The 19,775-nt window shown below is 36.4% G+C and overlaps 2 protein-coding genes across 5 annotated transcripts in view; both read right to left on the bottom strand.

The window, feature by feature from the left end:
* The window catches only part of LOC118264705 (protein I'm not dead yet), a 28,548-nt gene extending 17,766 nt beyond the window's left edge, over positions 1 to 10,782 (bottom strand). Inside the window, exons 1-9 of the mRNA XM_035577307.2 lie at positions 10,650 to 10,782; positions 9,257 to 9,277; positions 7,107 to 7,127; positions 5,530 to 5,547; positions 4,930 to 5,065; positions 3,138 to 3,290; positions 2,355 to 2,479; positions 1,865 to 1,976; positions 1,239 to 1,326 (exon numbers count right to left, since the gene is read on the bottom strand). Of these exons, the coding sequence (XP_035433200.1) occupies positions 1,239 to 1,326; positions 1,865 to 1,976; positions 2,355 to 2,479; positions 3,138 to 3,290; positions 4,930 to 5,065; positions 5,530 to 5,547; positions 7,107 to 7,127; positions 9,257 to 9,277; positions 10,650 to 10,657 (682 nt within the window). The 5' untranslated portion in view covers positions 10,658 to 10,782. The remainder of the gene's footprint in view (positions 1 to 1,238; positions 1,327 to 1,864; positions 1,977 to 2,354; positions 2,480 to 3,137; positions 3,291 to 4,929; positions 5,066 to 5,529; positions 5,548 to 7,106; positions 7,128 to 9,256; positions 9,278 to 10,649) is intronic.
* Positions 10,783 to 14,289: 3,507 nt separating this feature from the next.
* The window catches only part of LOC118264168 (voltage-dependent calcium channel gamma-4 subunit), a 98,283-nt gene continuing 92,797 nt past the window's right edge, over positions 14,290 to 19,775 (bottom strand). For all 4 annotated transcript variants that reach the window (XM_050704994.1, XM_050704996.1, XM_050704995.1 and 1 more), the window contains 4 exons: positions 18,314 to 18,552; positions 16,574 to 16,666; positions 15,694 to 15,834; positions 14,290 to 15,298 (listed from right to left, as the gene is read on the bottom strand). In XM_050704994.1, coding sequence (XP_050560951.1) covers positions 14,514 to 15,298; positions 15,694 to 15,834; positions 16,574 to 16,666; positions 18,314 to 18,552 — 1,258 coding nt within the window. In that variant the 3' untranslated portion in view covers positions 14,290 to 14,513. The remainder of the gene's footprint in view (positions 15,299 to 15,693; positions 15,835 to 16,573; positions 16,667 to 18,313; positions 18,553 to 19,775) is intronic.

The raw sequence follows: 19,775 nt of genomic DNA, 5'->3' as shown, positions 1-19,775 counted from the left end.
AAAAAAAACAATAAACTCTAAATGAAAATATCGATTGCGATATTTGATCGATAAAGGATCAATTGTATTTAGAAATGGTCAATCTCTAGCCTAGATCGCCGTCCCCGCACCTCGCCTCATGCCACCATTTGGTTCTAAAAAAACTTATTGCGCAGCCTTCTGCACGTAGTTCGTAGTGCCAAGATCCGTTGAAAGTACTGTACCTATGTTTGTTTACCTATTTTGGCGGTTCTGGCTTAAATAGACAAGGAGCAATTTTTATGAATTGTATTTATAAAATATAATTATTTCTAAATTATTTTAATCGACGTTGGTTTTTTTTTAATATCATTATGCAGTGGCCTTGGAGTCCACCAAGGTGGGCAATTATTATTTACAGGGAATTGCCTTCTGTGAATATTAAACTGGGTACTCACTTAGTCGTGTAGCGCTTAACGTGTCTGATTGAATTGACAGTATCCAGTAAATATGTAGGCACGATGCCGCTGCGAGCCGTTCGCGGAAGAAGAAAGAAAGAAAGAAAAACAGTTTATTTGCACCATTTAAAAAACAATAAACATAAAAATTTATAAAAATAATATATTAATATATTATTTGGATTAATACCCAACAGCCTCGACAACCACCTTAGGAGGCTGGGGTTGGTCGGATGGATCAAGGGCCTGATGCAGAAGGCTCTACTCCTCAAAACGGCACGTATTGTGAGATTTCTGTCTCTGGAGCCCTAACCACCGGTAGCTTGGACCATGCTCCCGCTACTGGTCGGCTCCTATTTTTATATTTTTAAGTATAATATTTATTTATAAATATTTTATTTTGTATGTTGCAGTATTTAAAATGTAAATTTAGAGGATTTTAAATAAATATATGATAAAAAAAAAAACATAAAGTTGCGGTACAAAAAGGCCAGTATTTATACAGTACCAGGAAGGAGCGCAGAGAGCTCGCAGTGAGCCGCCAAGCGGCGGTAACACAAAAGCAGTTCTTAGGACCCACATGCAGGTTGATACTGTATCTGATACGTTACATGCTACACGGTTAAGTGAGTAGCCAGCTATATGTGTTTTAATACACTTATCTGATTCAGGAAACCCTGACCCCCTATTACATGGGACTTATAATACAAATGGTGAAAAGTGGGTGTGCATTGTATAGTGGCATTACCGTACACCTCTGCGTACCCCTTTGTGCATAAAAAGGCGTGACGTTGCGTTGCGTCGCTGATTCAGTAAACTTACCTATCGATGAAGCTGTTTGAATTGAGTTGTTTATTATATTACGCATTGTTATAAAATCGGGATTATTATCCGGATCTTTTCTGCCTGACTGAAAAAAAAAAAATAGATTATAGTAGGCTATCTTCAACTTTTTCTAAAAACTATACCATAATATTGTTGGTAAATTTCAAAAAAAAGCGCATCGCGGAAATGGAAATTAATATTTGCTTTTAAAATTATTTGTACGGAGTCATATCCGTGGTTATAAATTAATTGTTTTAACTCGATATGACTTAAGAATCGTAATAAACAACAACAGATTATTAGAATTAGAATGTGCCGACTGTTTTTAGTTTTTTTAGTTTAAATTTCGCTCATAGACGTATTTTTTAACATGCGGTTTGCATCAATTAAATGCTCATGCAGCAGGAGTGTTAAAAATACATGTATAAGCAGAATTAAAACTAAAAATCTAATGTATTGTTAGTGTAGCATGGATTTCCGCAAAGTAACCCCTGATTCTATTCCATAGACTATATATAGTACTGTTTTTTCAGTCATTTAACGTCATGTTGTTTTCAATTAATTTAATATTATATAGTTGTACGATAATATTATTATTATACAAAAATACTTTCAATACTTACATCCAATTTTGTTATAGCATTAGTTACAAGTTGAGTCAAAGTAGATGTAACTATGAGTCGGCTACAAAACATGGATAGGAAATAAGCAGCTACACTAGCTTTAAAGACCAATCTGAAAAAAAATACAATATTATATTCGCAACCTTAGAATGAAAGTGACTTATCTCAAAACTGTAAATTTCGATTTTATCATAAACTGGCGTTATAAAATATACTCTACAACCAAAGAACTAATCCATAAATCTAGTAAAAGTCAATCGTATGTCATGGAATACGGAAGAGATACTAATATGTATTCAATAATACAATTTTCTGAGACTTTCTGGCTCATTGCACACAAATTGCAGTTTTTGGATTTGGTCACTTTCATTCTAAGGTTGCGATGGGCATATTTACACGTAGCATGGAGAAGCTACGCTTCGCTACCAATGTGTCCGCTAAGCGCATTTGCGCTTCAGAGTAAAAACGTGAGAAAGCATGATTTCATTACCTTTTTCCAGAGTACTGACAGGAGTCGCCAGAACATAAGAGCCAGAGACATATACGTCGATCGACGCCAGAATTGTTAAGTAGTACTACTATCATCGAAGATATTATAAGTAGCATCACATATTCCTAAAAAAATGTATTTTATTATAAGTTAATGGAGCAGTCGGGTGCGGTCAGCAAACTATGATTATTTTTCGAAACTCCTTTATCTTGTTCAGACTAAGGCTGATTTTAGTGACACGTTAGCTCGGCGCGTAGTTTGATAGCCAACGACCAAAATGCTAGTAGAGCATATGATATAACATTGTCCTTCAGCGAGCTGTTAATTTATAACTTTAGTATAGAAGAAAATAATCTGTACAGAGTAATAACATTTTACAAAACAAAATGTTTGTTTGTGTGTGTTGTGTTTTCTTGAATGTTGCCTACCACTGGTTAGGAATTTCATTCAAAAACTATTTTGTCCTAGTTGCACAAAACCCCCGCCATGAGCGCTGGCTAACGGTGCGCGTGCCGTCGACGTGAGAAAATCAGCCTAAAACTTTAGATACTTAATGGGATATTTCTAATGTTCCTCTAGTCAGAGAAAAATCTTCTGACCAACCAGTTAGTATCTGGTACGTTGCTATTCAATAGTTGTTCCTTACATAGGCTACACAAGCACAAGGTAATGGTCATCGGTACCAAATACGTGCAAAATACACCCAACTCCATCATAGCTCACTCAGAATGCTGGCTTAGGAGGCAGTCATTGGAAATTATTGAAAGAGTTTCCCTCTTTTACCGTCAAATAACAACCACAAGTCTTAACAGTAGACATGACTCCGGACATCGGTAGAACAAATACTGGAATCAATCCGGTAACAGGAATTGAAACTGGTTGGGTTAAGAAGAACCAAGTCATTGTTAGCCACATAATCTTCACTTTTAATGCATTCTAAAAGAAAAACAAAAACATTATTTTAATAACTTATAACACTGAATTCTAACTGAAAATATTCTAATTTTATTTCGTATCTGGGCCCATAACCTAAACACTATAGACGGTTTGCAATCAACTAACTTTTTTATTAGAGACAATACATAAGCAGTTTAATAATTCATGGATCTACATACATCATTACTTCACAACTAAGACACTAGATGACACTAGTGGCAGTAACTATTATTTTGTTATATTTATTTTACAAGGTATTCAAGCAAAGGTGTAGATTAAAAATATTCCAATTTCACCTTTGTTGTTTTGGTGGGTGTGTGGAATAGGGTAAATAACCAATTTTTATCCTAATTGTCCGTTTTGTACATTATTTTAAAATATTAGTCACGTTTTTTTATTTTCTTACGAAAACAAATACTTTCGAAGGTGAATTGATTTGAAATATCGCGTGATGTCACTTCTAGATACGTTTTATACACGGTGTAACAAAATATACATATCAAGTGCACGGTTTCTAGATAACATAAACGATACCGCAAGGGCTTTTTAAACTCATGTTTTCATGGAACGAAGTTATGTTTTCCAATATATTTTTATTTTCATGCGATTTTTTTTTTGTTTTTAAAAAAAAACGTTGCCCCACATTAGGATTTTCTCCTGTGTCGTGGGTGCGTTTACAAACATTCAAGTTCACATACACATCACACCCAGACCCGGAACAACAATTTGTGGATCACACAAAGAGTTGCTCCGTGCGGGAATCGAACCCGCTATACATTGCACGGCAGCCAGTTGCCCAGCCACCGCGCCAACCGTGCAGTCATTTTTTAAAATTAAAATTAGATAGGTACTAGGCGATCACATTTACAGAAGAAATGTTTCGTAATTAGCGAGTGACCCCTGTAGTGTTGTGATACGTTTGTATGATGATTTAAAATCAAGAACCATGCGACACCAAGTATTTGGTACAATTTTTTTTAAACGTATTTTAAGCTGACACTTTGTGTAGAGATTCTATTCAAGCTGTATTCTTCAGTGCTTCTTGATCTATATGGGTATTTTGTTACACGCTGTATATAGAAATGTCGTATTTGCTCTCACTTTTAAACTTAAATAGATTTAACAATTATATGATAGATAACGTTTTCCATTACATAAATCAAATGTGAATTACGTCTTCAGCGTCTTCATTTACTTTTAGAAATAGTTTTGACCAATCTCCCCTCTAATAATTTATCATTATTAAATTTATCTTTCAACATTTGCCGCTGTACTCACAGTCATTTAATGGTTACTTAACCCAGTCCTTAGCAATTATTTTCGATACAAAATCATTACTAAGGAATAGTTTAAGTAATCATTAAATGTCATGAGTGTTCATGGACGACGCTGATTCCTTTTTTATGAAACACGCCGGCAATCGAGCAGACGTATTACCTGATGGTAAGCAATCGCCGCCGCGCATGGACACTTGAAACACCAGAGGCGTTACAAGTGCGTTGCCGGCTTTTTGGGAGTTAGGAATTTAATTTGTTGTTCGGGAATCGGGGAATGCGAAGATTGGGAAGGGGGGAAATGGTATTCCTTGTTTTTTTCTACTATTTTGTAAAAAGTCAACAGAAAAAAAAAACATACTTACGTTTTCCTTTTCGATTTGCCAGGCAAATGCGGCTACCGGCACTAAGACACCGATTAAACCTCTAAAGTTGTTATTTGTCGCGTTGGCAAGCCTCTCTCCAAACCCTCCTACTGGTGTTTTCTCCTGCTTCTTTCGGCTGTAATATATTAGTACAAGCTAAGTATTTATTACTTACTAATTAACTATTATTAATTACTTAATTCTTACGAAGTTTCGTAAATATTTGATAAGTTCCTCTTAAAAGAAACCAGAATTTATTCTTGGTACATTACAATTTCGATGGCAGCAAAGTAGACATAAACATCTACATATTCATATTTCTTCTTTTGGAACTTCGTTTTATAATTTGATCAAAAAGGAGTAACTAATTTATTTTCCCTGTGTCGTGGGTGCATTTTCAAGCATATAACAAATGAATTTTGTTGAATGAAAATTCGTGCGGGAATCAAACCCGCTACACGTTGCGCGGTAGCTGATTGCCCAGCCACCGCACCAACATCGCAGTCTCTTTTATTTAGGTCACTTATCGCGGGGAATTTAGGTATACTAACTACGGGTCCTTATTTTATAACAAAATTAATAATTCTATAAAATACTTACAATGGATTCGATAAATAGCTGAAAAATAAAAAAATATATAATTAAATTAAAATTTTATTATAGTAGAACATTTCTATCGATGCCTTCCAAACAAAAGAGAGTAAGCAACATTTTTTTTTTGTGATTTTCAGTTACTTTTTCTTCTTATTCGGAATCAGTTAATTTGTCTCCATCGATTGAGGTGTATAACTCATTATCGCAAAAAAATTCACTTGCCGTTTTTTGGCCGGGAGGCATCGAAATAGTTCTTTTGTTCTCTGATAGTGATGACATTATGTGACAGTGTCACATATTAATATGTTGTCATCCATTTTACAGTACTCCCAACGGATCTTGGCAGGTCTGAACTACGTGCAAAAGGCTGCGCAATAAGTCTTTTTTAGAACCAAATGGTGGCATGAGGCCAGGTGCGGGGACGGCGATCTAGGCTAGAGATTGACCATTTCTAAATGCAATTGACCCTTTATCGATCAAATTATATCGCAATCGGTATTTTTATTTAGAGTATATTGTTTTTTATATGATATATTAAACGAAATAAAATTTAGAAATATAGTTAATTTTGTCATTAATAAACGATATTTCGACATGAAAATAAAACCAAAAGAAAGTATTTTCTCAATTGAAAGTTATGATTTACTCGAATATCAATAATCATTAACGACTATTTGAGTAACGACTATTTAAGAAAATTTAAAACATCAATATAACATTGAAAATAAATATATTTTTGTGTGATAAGTAATTTGTCTCGTAGTAATCGATTTTAAGAAAATCGATTAAACAACACCCTCACGCACGCCACTTTGACATCCCTTTTTGGTTACTTCGTGAATCTTCGTGCTTATTCGGCAATACTCGGTACCCGGTAATATGTCTCTGTCACACGTTAGGATCGGCGTTGTGTTAGTGTCACTATCTCTTTCTGAGTGCAGTCGGTAACAAAACTTTTCGTATATTTCGTTATTACTGTTGTTAATTTTTATTGTTAAGTTTTTAAGTATTTTGTTAGTTTTTGTTTAGTGTTTAAGTTTGCAATTAATTTGTGCAAATGTCAGTTGGCACTTATATTATTAAATATGCCACCAAAATACAATAGAGTTTTAAATCGCCAAGCGAGAAAACTCATTTATGATTTAACGCAGTTTATGAAAAAATAATATATTTGGTTTATTTGTACTTCGTCACTGATTAGGGAATTTTGTTAGTACATTAGGTTTATAAAAAATAATATTGCAGTAATAGTTTTATACACAAATGTACCTGCGCGAAATTTCGCAAAGCCTAACTTCAGACTTGCCAGGTCTCGTTGAAAGCACTGTACATTTATTTTGTAAAGCAATACTAGCGATAAAGGAGAGTTTGCGATACCCAGTGGTATCGCAAACATTATTTTAAGACATGTTTTTTTGCAAATTGGTGTTAAACAGTATTTATTGTATACTGTAGTACAAAAAAAAAAAAACCAAAAAGTACCATCTTTGTGCTATGTTTATATATTTCAGTATATCAAAAACCAATCTACGTGGTTTAAAATCGACTAATAAATATATAGTTTAATCAACTGAAAAACTTACCCCTGTAAAGTTTCTACTACCCTGAAAAAGAGAAACAAGGGTTTATCCAGATTACTAATCATGGTCATACTAACTAATAAGTTACAGTTCAATCAGTTGCATATATCTGCTTCAAAATTTAGTTGCAACATTCTACTTTTTAATTGTTTTATTTTCTTCCACACAGATAAGAATCTTAAAACTAAGCCCTGTGCCAGTCTTTTGACTCTTGTTGCTACAAATCTTCATTTTTTCGTCTGCAGTCTTCCTTACATTATCCTGAATAGTGCTCCAGTAATACGGAATCATAAATTCTTAGCCAACTGCTTTAGATTGGAAAATATTGTTAGTTTTAGAGGAACCAAATACTCTGAATAAATTTTTCACCTTACTTTAAGTGACTGTACAAGCAAAATCATGAGTAGACAGACAATGTTGTTTGACAAGAGATCCTCGCTGATTTTCAACATGATGATAACAAATAGCGTGCAAAGTACTGTCTAGTGCATACGAGGTTATAACGTATGATTTGAGTACACTAGAAGAATTTTTAGTAAGTTCAAATAAATTCATCGAAACGGAGTTTCGTTGAAAAATCTTTTTTTGTGTCGAATTTAAGAAATAATGTGCAAAGTGCTATACCATTTTAGAATCCTTATTAAATGCGCCAACTTTGGTGAAATTTGCCACTACTAGCGCAATACATAATTTATTCAGTACAGTCACTTAAAGTAAGGTGAAAAATTTATTCAGAGTATTTGGTTCCTCTAAAACTAACAATATTTTCCAATCTAAAGCAGTTGGCTAAGAATTTATGATTCCGTATTACTGGAGCACTATTCAGGATAATGTAAGGAAGACTGCAGACGAAAAAATGAAGATTTGTAGCAACAAGAGTCAAAAGACTGGCACAGGCTATACTTTTTCGTAGATAACACACAACTCTGTAATTTAAGAACTGTAGGACTTAGATTATTTTATATTTTTCTGATAACAGTTGGAACCTTGCCGATCATCTGGTGCCTGTTGGACGTCGACTTCAGGGACACCCTGTATAACATTTGTAGGCCCAATTCCCCCCTTCCCAATCTTCCCCATCCCCATTCCCGAACAACAACCCTTAAATTCCTAACTCCCAAAAAGCCGGTTACGCACTTGTAAAGCCTCTGGTGTTTCAAGTGTCCATGGGCGGCGGCGTATGCTTACCATCAGGTAATACGTCTGCTCGATTACCGGCATGTCCCATAAAAAAAAATGTAATATAAGTTAGAATCGATGAAGACCAGAACACTTTCTTAAGTGTGGAGTAGTAAGGAGTGATACCACGGGCTGACAGAAAACCGACGTGGAAAAATGTTTGCGTTGTATTTTTTTGTTGTGTAATCGAGGTTACCGGAAGCCAAGTTACCTCCCTCCCCAATCTTGCAAATCCCCGATTTCCCAAGAACCTCTACATTCCTAACCCCTAAAAGGCTGGCAACGCACTTGTAACGCTTCTGGTGTTTCGGGTGTCCGGCGGCGAGGATTGTTTACCATCAGGTGACCCGTCTTCTCATTTACCGGCTTGAACCATAAAACATATGAATTTCAGGTACTCTCATATAAATATGCATTGTACAGAGGACCTAGTACAAGATTGTTTTACATTTAACGAGATTGAAACGTAACCGTGTTGGGCGCTCTGATTGGCCTGCACCAATGAATCAACCAATCAGAGGGCTCAACCAAATACGGTAACGTGTTGATCTCGTCAAACTTAAAAAAAAATGTACTAGGCTGGAAGGTCGGCTGTCAGTTACTTTACTCTGATGTTGTCTGTCGCTCCAGCTATTTGTCACCATATGTCATGTCACCCCAGTGAGTGCACTCTCATAACATTAATCTATATTGCATTCGAATTGGCGATTAAGATCCCAATCAGCGGGGAGGTCTAAAGGTTCTAATATTTGTTTAATTAGCAAGAAAATAACCGATAGTCGCTTTATTGCAGAAGTTGGAACAGCAATATCATATTAATTACACACACAACTTCACGCCTTTTTATCCCCGAAGGGGTAGGCAGAGGTGCACATTACGGCACGTAATGCCGCTATACAATGTAATCATATTTATTAATAACTAATTATTATCAACAGATATAGCATCAACTATTCAGAAATGTATATACTTACCCGGGGGGCGGGGGATTTTTCCTGTGGATTGAAATACATGAGGATTAGTTTCAGTTCCAATGGGTGGCTATCACAGTTAAAAAAAAATTAATTTCGTCTTTACGATGTGTAAAATAAAATATTAGTATATTATTGATCTGACTGATAATTATGCTAATTATGAATTTATGCTGCCATATATACATAATATCAATAAAGTATTTGTGTAGGGACACTCACATACACACTTACGTAAACATTGTGCATGGCTGTGTGTGTGGGGCGTCATATCATGTTCCCATGCCTTTCTTAAATATAAAACTGTGATTTAGTCTTCGCGTAAGGCCTCGGCCTCGAATTTTGCGGGCAGCGGGGCGGCAGCGGCGGCGGCGCGGGAGCGGCAGGATCTTATGCGTATAATCAAATGGACCGGTTTTCGAACACAGCGGCGGCGGAGCGGCGCGGGAGCGGGCAACGAGCGGTGCACTCCAGTCAAGCGGTGACCGCCCGCGTTGCGCGTCTGCATTGTAGTATAGTGTTGTGTACCTACATTTTTTTTGTGACGTATCAAAATGTCCTCGGACGTGTAAGAGCAAATGATTTCGGCAATCTTTGAGAGGACACCCATACGGAACAGCAAAGATGTGAACCATAAAAATAGAAGAAAAATTAACCAATTATGGGAAGAAATAAAAAACGAACTGAATGTTGAAGACTAAAGCAAAAACTGAAATCACTCTTGATAGTTTCAAGAATATAGTCAAAAGTTTCTACACTCATTCTAGTGTAGTCGTAGAATTTGTCGGGATTTTGTCTCTGTTCTTCATAATTTCGATAAAACTCGCCATTTATTTTCCTTGCCCTATAGTAGGTCTTCTTCTTTTGCCCACAGTAAATCGAGCGTTAGGAATAAATTTGAATCAAAAAGATTTCGTTCGCTAATAAAAACAAATATCTCGACAACACAACCACGAACACAACACTACACCGCTGTAGTGCCGCGCGATCTGCCCGCTAGTTTCGAGAACGGGTCCGCCGCCGCCGCCCCGCTCCCGCGCCGCCGCCGCCGCCGCTCCGCTGCCCGCAAAATTCGAGGCCGAGGCCTAACGGTGTACCGGGTTGGACTTTTATGTAATAATTACTAAGTAAATTGGTGTCGTCTATTTGTATCCTTGGTGAACAATATATTTTATTCGGGAATTGAACTTTTATTTATCTCAATATATATCATAGACTGAACCTACAATTTGCATAAAAACATTTAAAAATATTCTAAAAAACAGAACATCTAGTAGTAGTCTATCTTTCGGTTCGTTACAAAATCGTGCCCAGTCCTGGAGTCCTACTATTTGACATCAAATCGTACCCACAGTGTTATAATAATGTACAAAATAATGTAAAACAATTTACTTACGAAGCCATGGTAATTTATATTTCCTTTATAAATTCCAATCACAACATTTGGCTTTTTAACCTGTCATATTGCACCTCACCAAAATGGGAATGTTTCGAAAAACAAAAGAAACATTTATATTTGCACTATTAAAGTGGACAGTATCTTTCTCTCAAAGAGATTTGTTTGTTTAAGTTTTTAATAAGCCTACTCATGCAAGTGAAGTAAAAAAAATATAATTGACAACATTTCCAAACTGATACGACATGGAAACAAAAATACCATTTCTTTATTTTCGTATCCTGAGTTCAAATATAAGTCATTTTTTTTTCTGAGAAAAATAACTAAAATCACAAACCATGTGATGAAGTCATATAAACGGCAGAATGCAGTCGTTACCTTTGCCTTAGCAATCATGGTTTCAGATGAAAACATCAAGTGTCAAATGTCAATGTTTAATGTCACTTGAAGCTGTAACTTGAATATATTTACATTCGAAATCGAAATTGATTTTATACAATATTTTCTTATCAAATCGACACACTGCTTATTGTTATTATTCACAACTGTTGATTGACATTATTTCGTCAATAAAATGGATTTCAATGAAACATATACGCCAATGAAGGATCCAAAATATTGTTTTGTACCAGCCTGCAAAAACAACACTGCCACTACGTATTTCTGCAATATTGTAGCATTCGTTTTCGTACATATATTGCAATAGCATTAAATAGTCAACTTTCGGCAAGTTTCCGCAATCGGCAACTAGGAATCATATAATTATAACAACACAAATAACAAAATCTGAAATCACACAAACACAAGCGCGCTTGTCAAACTCGTTGGAGTTTGACAAGCTTAGTGTTGCCAACTTTATTTTTACCAGCCCACCAAATGAGGCCGTGAAAACCACCAGAAACCACTAAATCTTAGCGGCCTCTCAAACCACTAGAATTCCTCAAGATCATCACAGAATCTAAAAAAAGGGATTATGAATAATATTTTCATGGTCCCCTTTACTCTTTCAATAACTACGCACATTATTTAAAAGAGTTTATTTTAATCGTATTAGATTTTTGTGCTTAATATAATCTACATATAATATATTTTAAAATATTCTTTATATAAACTGACTTTTTAGACAGACTGCTTCAAAAAGTTTTGATTCTGTTATTGCCTGCGCAGAAGCCAAAAATTGGGTTCTGTAAGTATGATGGGCAATTAAAATGCTGAAATCTGGTTTTCATGAGTTTCAAGTTTTCGAACAAACTATGGCGCAGTCCTTCTTCCTGATCAGGCAGTGGTACTTTCTGTTTCATAGATGTTAAGTGAATTTCAAATTGGTACCCCAAATTGCATTTCATACCTATAAAATCTTCAATATTGTGCGTAAAAATATTTACCTTCTGAGTAGGCAATATTATCTTGCCAACAAGTGTATCAATTAAGTATTTTTAACTAGAAATCATACAGCATTTTACGAGTAGTGTTAGTGGTTAATTTGTAACTTACCACTAATTGAAACAATCTAGTCCACTAAATATCCACTAGCCACTAAAACCAATATTTTCCCGCTGAATCACATATCTAAACCACCAGATCTAGTGGAAATTCCACTAAGTTGGCAACACTGGACAAGCTGTCAATGACAGTACATTTGACATCTACTAGGTTTTTTACGGATCTAAGTGAGGCAAAGGTACCCGTGCGTGCGGCGCGTCGCGTTCTGCGCGCGCCTCAAAGAGCCATCAGACCACCACAGATGGGGCCCAGTAGGGCTGATGCCTAATCCGGAGCTGCGGACTACCTAGCGGGTTTACCGGGGCTCCGGCTCGACGGGCAGGAGTAGGAACGGGGTGGTTTTTAGTCAGTAAGAGTCTGACACTCCCTCTCGCCTCGCCCAAGGCGGGAGAAGTCATTGGAGATGATTTTCCACCCTCAAAAAAAAAAAATAATTTGGCACTTACGTCTTTTTAGAATACACTGAATTTCAAACTCGAAATTATGAATGAAAAGTACATAATTTCGAAAAATGAAAACATATGGGTGCCCTTTTTTTCGATTTACTTTTATATAACATAATAATACATGCATGTTAAAAATATGAAATGTTGTCAATTATGTTTACTGATGTTAATGGTGCTTTTTCACCAGAGATGTGCTATGTATCGTAAGTGACCCGGTTGTGGTTACTTTAAGAATTTTGTCGACTTTGAGGCTTTCTTAACTATATTTTTGCTATCACGAACATATGTCTTGTAAAAAGTAATTTAACATGTATTAAAGTTGCCTAAGAAAATCCTTTTTTTAAAGAACGTCCAATAGAAAAATAACTGTATAAAAAAGAAAAAAAAGGGAGTTTGTGCCATTTTTGGCCAGATTCGTGCCATTTCTGGCCACGGTCGTGTGCCAGTTCTGGCCATCAAAAATACAATAAAAGTAATCATTTATTAATTAAATTTGACATTTTAGAAACAATGGTTTTCATTTAGTTTGGAAAATATGAAATATTATCACTTCACTTGAATTTAACTTACAAATAAAGAGATCAAACATTTATATGACGTTGGTAAAAGTTGCTAAGTAAACTGACCTCCCCTTTGTGTGAAGGCAATTTATTGCATCTCTGAAAATGAAAAATATGTATTTGTTGATATGTAAAGCCAAGGAAAAATAATAAATAAATTACGATAAATGACTAGAAGTGGGGCGTCTATGTACAAAAGTTTTGGCCAGACATGTGGCCAAAGATGGAGAAATTCATAATTTTGTCTCCATTAGTGGCCACCTTCTAATAACCTCACTTCAGAAACATATGGCGACAAAATAACTTTAGTTCCACTTAGACAATATATTCTTCATGTAGTATTAACATAAACATCCAAACAATAAGCAAAGATTTAAAAAATAAAAACCAAATCCTCACCCGCTCGCCTTAGCCTTTTTGTTAAGATCTTAACAATTTCACCCTCAACTAAAAATAATGACTTGTTGCATCGAAGTGAAGTTTGACACATCGAAGCTGCCAACGGTATCAGTGTCTCCAATATTCAATATTTTAAATACTGTACATCACAGAGTAATTTATTTGTCCATGCCTTAATTATAAATATTTGAAGGCCCAAATGGCCACAAAGGGGTCGATGGCCACAACCGGGTCACTTGCCCTAGCTATGCTACGAAGCTGTAATAGCTAAGCTGTGAAACTATGTGACCGTTTCCACTGATGCTAAGCTATGTAGCTGTGCGAGTAAGATGTGCTATGAATTCGGTGTCTACCTAGTAACTAGCCCTTAGTATATTTTTTATATTTTCAGGGTACAGAATTTACACTTTTATAGTTTTACACATATAGGTAGATATTGATTTTTGAAAAATAATATAAATATTTTAAATAGAATTTTTGCTTTTGCTGGAGAGTTTAAACATCTTTATTTAGACATCAGTAATAAACTGTGAATAGAAATATTGCGTGGAATCCTGCCCTTATTAATTTTATTTACAAGTTTGAGATATGCCACGAAGCCATCTGTGGTGTCGAAACACTTTTGTAAAAGATTGCGTCTAAAGATTAGGCACAAATAATTACCTTCTAATCTTTCGTGTTCAAGGGGTATGGCAAATTGCGTTATCATTAATCTAATAAACAAATAAAAAATAGACAAATGGCAGTGTTTATTTTTAAGGAATTATAACAATTAAAAATTTCATAACACAATTCACGTATGCACCTATATACGTTCATAAATTCGAAAGACACTTCTTAACTGTATCCGGCTAAGTACGAACTCTAACTATTTAGTACATAGCACGTGATTAAAATCGTCACTTATCACTTCTCGATATGCTTTATATTCAGGGTGGAAAACCCAAGTTCTTGGATCAGACGGGTGTGGTTCTACGGTAGGGGTCGGTGCCTACAGCGCGGTCGTGACGGGGCGGCGGTTGTTCCTCGCCACCTCTCGCGCCAGCACCGAACGTCACCATCTCCTCCTCTCGCGAAGGCGGAGGCTCCACGGCCGAAGTGTCCAAGAAGCGGCCGCTCGCCACCGACGCCTGTGACTGAAATATTGATGCACTCCTCAACCCGCTTAAGGTATTCGCACTTTGAGGCACCTCCTTGAATTCCTCAAAGTAGTTGTCACAGGCTGTCGGCCGCGGCGCCGCCGGGAACCCGTACAGCGTTGACGACGACAAATCTTTCAGTGATGCTGAACTTAAATTTATTCTCCTATTTTTATTGTGTATAGAACAGTGCGGCATTTCATCCCCGTCGAACACGAAGCGTCGTCTCTCTCGGGGCGTTGCAGCTGATGAGCCTGAAGGGGGATACGTATCCCTTTTCATCATTCGCCTTTCTAATAGCGTGGAGTCTCGCTCTCTAAACTCTGTGAAGGCGTATTCGCGATCCCACGCTCTACAGTCAGCTTTGGCTTTCTCAGTAAGCTCTGTTATCCAATCCTTCTGGTACCACTGTAGGAACAAGAAGATAGCTGATGTGCCAGCTAGCTCTGCTGCCACAAAGCCGCTTATGTATAGTCCAAACGAATAGCCGTAACTATATGACATTCTTGGTGTATCAAAATATGTCATGTAGCGCAACTTGTGGCCCACTTGTGATTTAAATACAGATATGTACATGACGATTCCGGTCAGCATTATAAGACCTGAAATGAAAAATATTGAAATATGTAAAAAATTATAGTAGGTATGATTAGGTTTATCTACAATTTTAAGGCACTGCCCACTACTTGGAAGAAAGTTAAAGTAAGAATAAGATTTAAAATTAAGATAAAAGCTATTGAGGGGAAAAAATGAGATAATACACTTTTTTGTATATAATAACTACTATGAGACATACTAAATTAACGCAGACACGGCATACTGCTCATGATGAAAAGACTCTCTGTAACTCGAAACTATTCCAGCTTTTTCTCCAGATATTTACGTGAGTAAACCGTGATTTTTAGTGAGATTAAACAATACGCATAGCGCGAACTTGCTCCCACCACGACAAAGTCTTATCATGCTACATGCCAGGTACAATAGTTAAAGATCTCACCAGAAATTATGAAAAGGACTCCGGCAATGAACGTGCATAATCGTCGCCCTTTGACGCAGTGGCCCAAGACGCAACACAGAGCCCCCACAGCTTGAGTGAACACGGCGAGGAGGAGCGGGGCTGCGGACCGCGTCACCACATCTGTAAAGTACGAAAATATTTTCAATACTGATATTAGAATGTATTTTGAAATTATTTCTTTTTTGTCTCTTAACAATAAACGTTGCCCCACACTAGGATATTCTTCTGTGTTAGGATTCACATGACACCTAGACCCGAAACAACAATTTGTGGATGGATCACACAAAGAGTTATTCCGTGCGGATATCGAACACGTTACGCGGCAGCCGGTTGCCCAGTCACCGCGCCAACCGTGCAGTCCAGTACTTTTCGTTGATTAGAAAATTATGATTAAATAAATATTTTTAGGTTTATTACCGTGATAATGAAGAAAAGTGTGTCAATCGACGAACATGAATGAAGATATGATTGATGAACGTAGAAGCAAAAGAGGTTTGCCGGAATCATGCCATTTGGCGTTCCATTGTTTTTACTGCTCTGATTGGTTGGTTTATTTAAGCCGGCCAATCAGAGCGCCAAAAGCGCTCTCCTTTCAATTACTTTAAACGTAAAGCAAACTCGTACTATATATACAGGTGTTACTAAGGAGTGAAACTCTTTTTTCAATCTGTAGCTATGCTTTTGCAATGTGTACATTTTACACGTATTCAAAGTTCAAGAAAATTGGTCGCTATTTGCTACAGATCATGCTTAAGATTTAAGTTTGTAAACATCTACGAGACGAAAAACCCTTAATGTAGAACCACATTTTTACACTATAAAATATGAAATATGTTTCACATTACAAAACGTAACTTACATGGTATTGCGTTTGTTGAATCGCTCGGGTCGGGCTGCCATTGTGATAGTGGAAAATATGGGATGTCTAAACACCGAAACACGGTACTGCCCGCTGAAATGGGTTAAGAATACAAAATTAATATACCAAGACTTACAATAAAGAAGAATGATTTCATTGTCTCTACTATGTATTGAAATGATTAAATTACTAGAAATACAACAGAAACCAATTAAAATTGTTTCACCAAAAGAAAGTATACAAAGTCTTTCGTCTTATGAAGTTTTGGTTGATTTTGGGTCAACACAGTATTTGTCCAATATACATTATTTTATTGTATCCCAAAACATCCATTCACTCTACAATGCATAACTAAAACCAGCAATAAGAACAACACAAACGTGTTATTAAATTAAAATCAGGGAAATGGACTAGTAACAAATGGTGTCCCACAGCTACGGACGCATCAACGGACTTTGTAATGGAACGAAAGTGGGCCGACTCGGACGGTAGGACAATGCATTTCCCGCGTGCCACTGCGGAACCAGAACGCATTGTAGATCCACGACACACGCGGAAGTTTCGTGCCCTATTGTACTAAACAGTACCTCGTTCTATATTCCAAGCCGATACCTTTTTATCCCCAAGGCTTAGTACCTGATTTTGAATGCGAAAATGCCGGAAAACCGCTGCTATGAAAGAAAATTGCGAATTTTATCGTCGTCGTTATAAGAAGACGTTTATGTAATAAATGATATTTTTTACCCGACTGCGCCAGAAGGAGGGTAAAAAATATCATTTATTACATAATATTATGTATGTATGTATAATTGTTTGGCACGCTCTGCAGCCTAAACGGCTTGATGGAATTTGACTTGAGAGGTGTCGTTAGATTCGTATTTACTGTGAGAGTGACACTGGATATATCAAAATGTTAAAAAAAACAAAATGGCGGCTTTTTGGCGCCAAATTCGAATATTGCTCACTCTCTAGCCTAAATGACTAGATGGATTTTGGCTTGAGAGGTGTCGTTAGATTCGTATTTACTGTGAGAGTGACACTGGATATATAAAAATAATAAAAAAATCAAAATGGCGGATTTTTGGCGCCAAATTCAAATATTGCCCACTCTCCATGAACGACTCGATGGATTTCAGCTTGATAGGGGTCGTTTGATTCGTATTTACTGTGAGAGTGACACTAGATATATCAAAATATAATTAATAATAAAACTAAAAGAAAATAAAATAAAAAAAGGTAATTTAAAAAACTAAAAAACCCGACTGCGTTTCTTTATTTATAACATGAAAATGAAAAAACCCTAAAACAAGAATACAAGTAAAATTTAAGCTGTCGGGACCCATTCCAGTAAGCCATAATTCATAATATTTAGAATGGGTCCCGACTGCTTAAATTTTACTTGTATTCTTGTTTTAGGGTTTTTTCATTTTCATGTTATAAATAAAGAAACGCAGTCGGGTTTTTTAGTTTTTTAAATTACCTTTTTTTATTTACATTAACTTTGTTATTTTTGTATTATTTATGTATTTCTATCTCAAATACTTGACATTGATATATACATCTCTATATATTGCTACCTATTTTAGTAGAAAAACAAACTATAATAGTAACAAAGCATAGTAGCCATTATACACACGTTATGCTTGAAATAATTACGCAACAAAGACCGTTCGTTTTCCTTAAATGGGATCACATCCAAATATATACACAAATATGAACAAAAAAACAAAAGGAACTTACGATCTGTGTGGCATATCCTCCATAATCCGGACACGGTTTGCTTGGCAACTAGGTCATGTCTGCCCGTGCCGTTGTACGAAGGGTTGAGCATATTCTCCTGTGTATGAAGCCAGTTGTTCGTCGATACTGCTACCAAAACTGCTACCACTGCGGTGCCAGCTGACAGCGGCGTGAGCAACCAGAGACACGCTACTGAGGAGTCGATTTGAGCCACCAATGTCGGTGAAGGAGGAGACGGTCTGAAAAGTACCGAAACATAATTATGGTTTAAATTTGAACAGTCAAGATAACATAATATTAAGGTTTTAACCCGAAAGCGTGAGCTATAATTTAGTAACCTTTGTAACAGTAACAGTACCAAATTTTAATAGTAAAAGCATAAATTTAATAGGGAGGTCGTCAAATAAAGAACTAGGAGAAAATATTTGTATGTATTTTTTCTAAATACACTTAGGTTTGGCGCAAACGGGCCACCGGTGACTGTTGCGCACCTTTGCTACTTTTTTAACAGTGTCAGAAGCGAGCGAGAGCCACCCGTGTTCTGAAGCCGCCACGGTTTATCTCTGCTGCAGTCTTACAACTCTGATACGGAAAAGTTTGCTCGCTCTATTTCATCCACACACTTTAAATGTAAACTGATCCTATAATAAAACATACGGACGTCTCATGTGTCCCATAGCGACCACAAGTGGCGAGTCGCGGACACTTCTGTAGCGAGTGGCCGCTACCGTCTACACAAAATATCTATAGAAAATATATGAAAAAACGTGGCTGTCGCTATCCAGTAGCTGTAGCCGGTGACCCTTAATTATACACCGATATATTTATTTATCATTTAAGATCGATAAAATCTATTATACTTGAGTTGTAGTTGAGAGGCTATTAGTAAACACAATGGAGGTAGAAATCTATGGGAAGGCTCAATAACTCGCTTTATGGTCATGGCATCTACTGCTGAACAAAGGCCTTTAGTTCATCATGTCGAACGACAATCCGCCACTTGCATTGTCCTATGATTCTGACGAGTGTCGGTACACCTAGCATAAGGCTTGCCCACGCTATAAATATTTGCCAACACTTTATCTACTAGCTTTTCGAATTTAACCTTTAAAGTGTTATAATATACGGGTCAATATTGTAATTAACATGGTTTACAAAATAAACTAATGCTGTATTTTCCACGTGAAAATTGAACTTGCTATTGTCCATTCGTGATTATAATATAGAATATGTAACAAAATAATCGAGTTTATATCTCTTGCCCAAAATTATGCAGTGAGAAAACACATTCTGTATAATTTATTTGTCAACCAAAATATCGGTTGTTCTCGTATTATTGATTTTTTGAAAAAGTATCTCTTTTCTTAGCTGTGAAGCTAGTTTCATCCATATTTACGGGCCGAGGCCAAGTAAATACAGGTGTGGTGAGTAGGGTTAGTTGTTTGTGGGTGTCGTTTGGTGA

Source organism: Spodoptera frugiperda, chromosome 26, assembly GCF_023101765.2.
Source record: "Spodoptera frugiperda isolate SF20-4 chromosome 26, AGI-APGP_CSIRO_Sfru_2.0, whole genome shotgun sequence".
In the NCBI taxonomy this organism is placed as follows: Eukaryota; Metazoa; Arthropoda; class Insecta; order Lepidoptera; family Noctuidae; genus Spodoptera; species Spodoptera frugiperda.
This window is presented reverse-complemented; position numbering and strand designations above follow the sequence as displayed.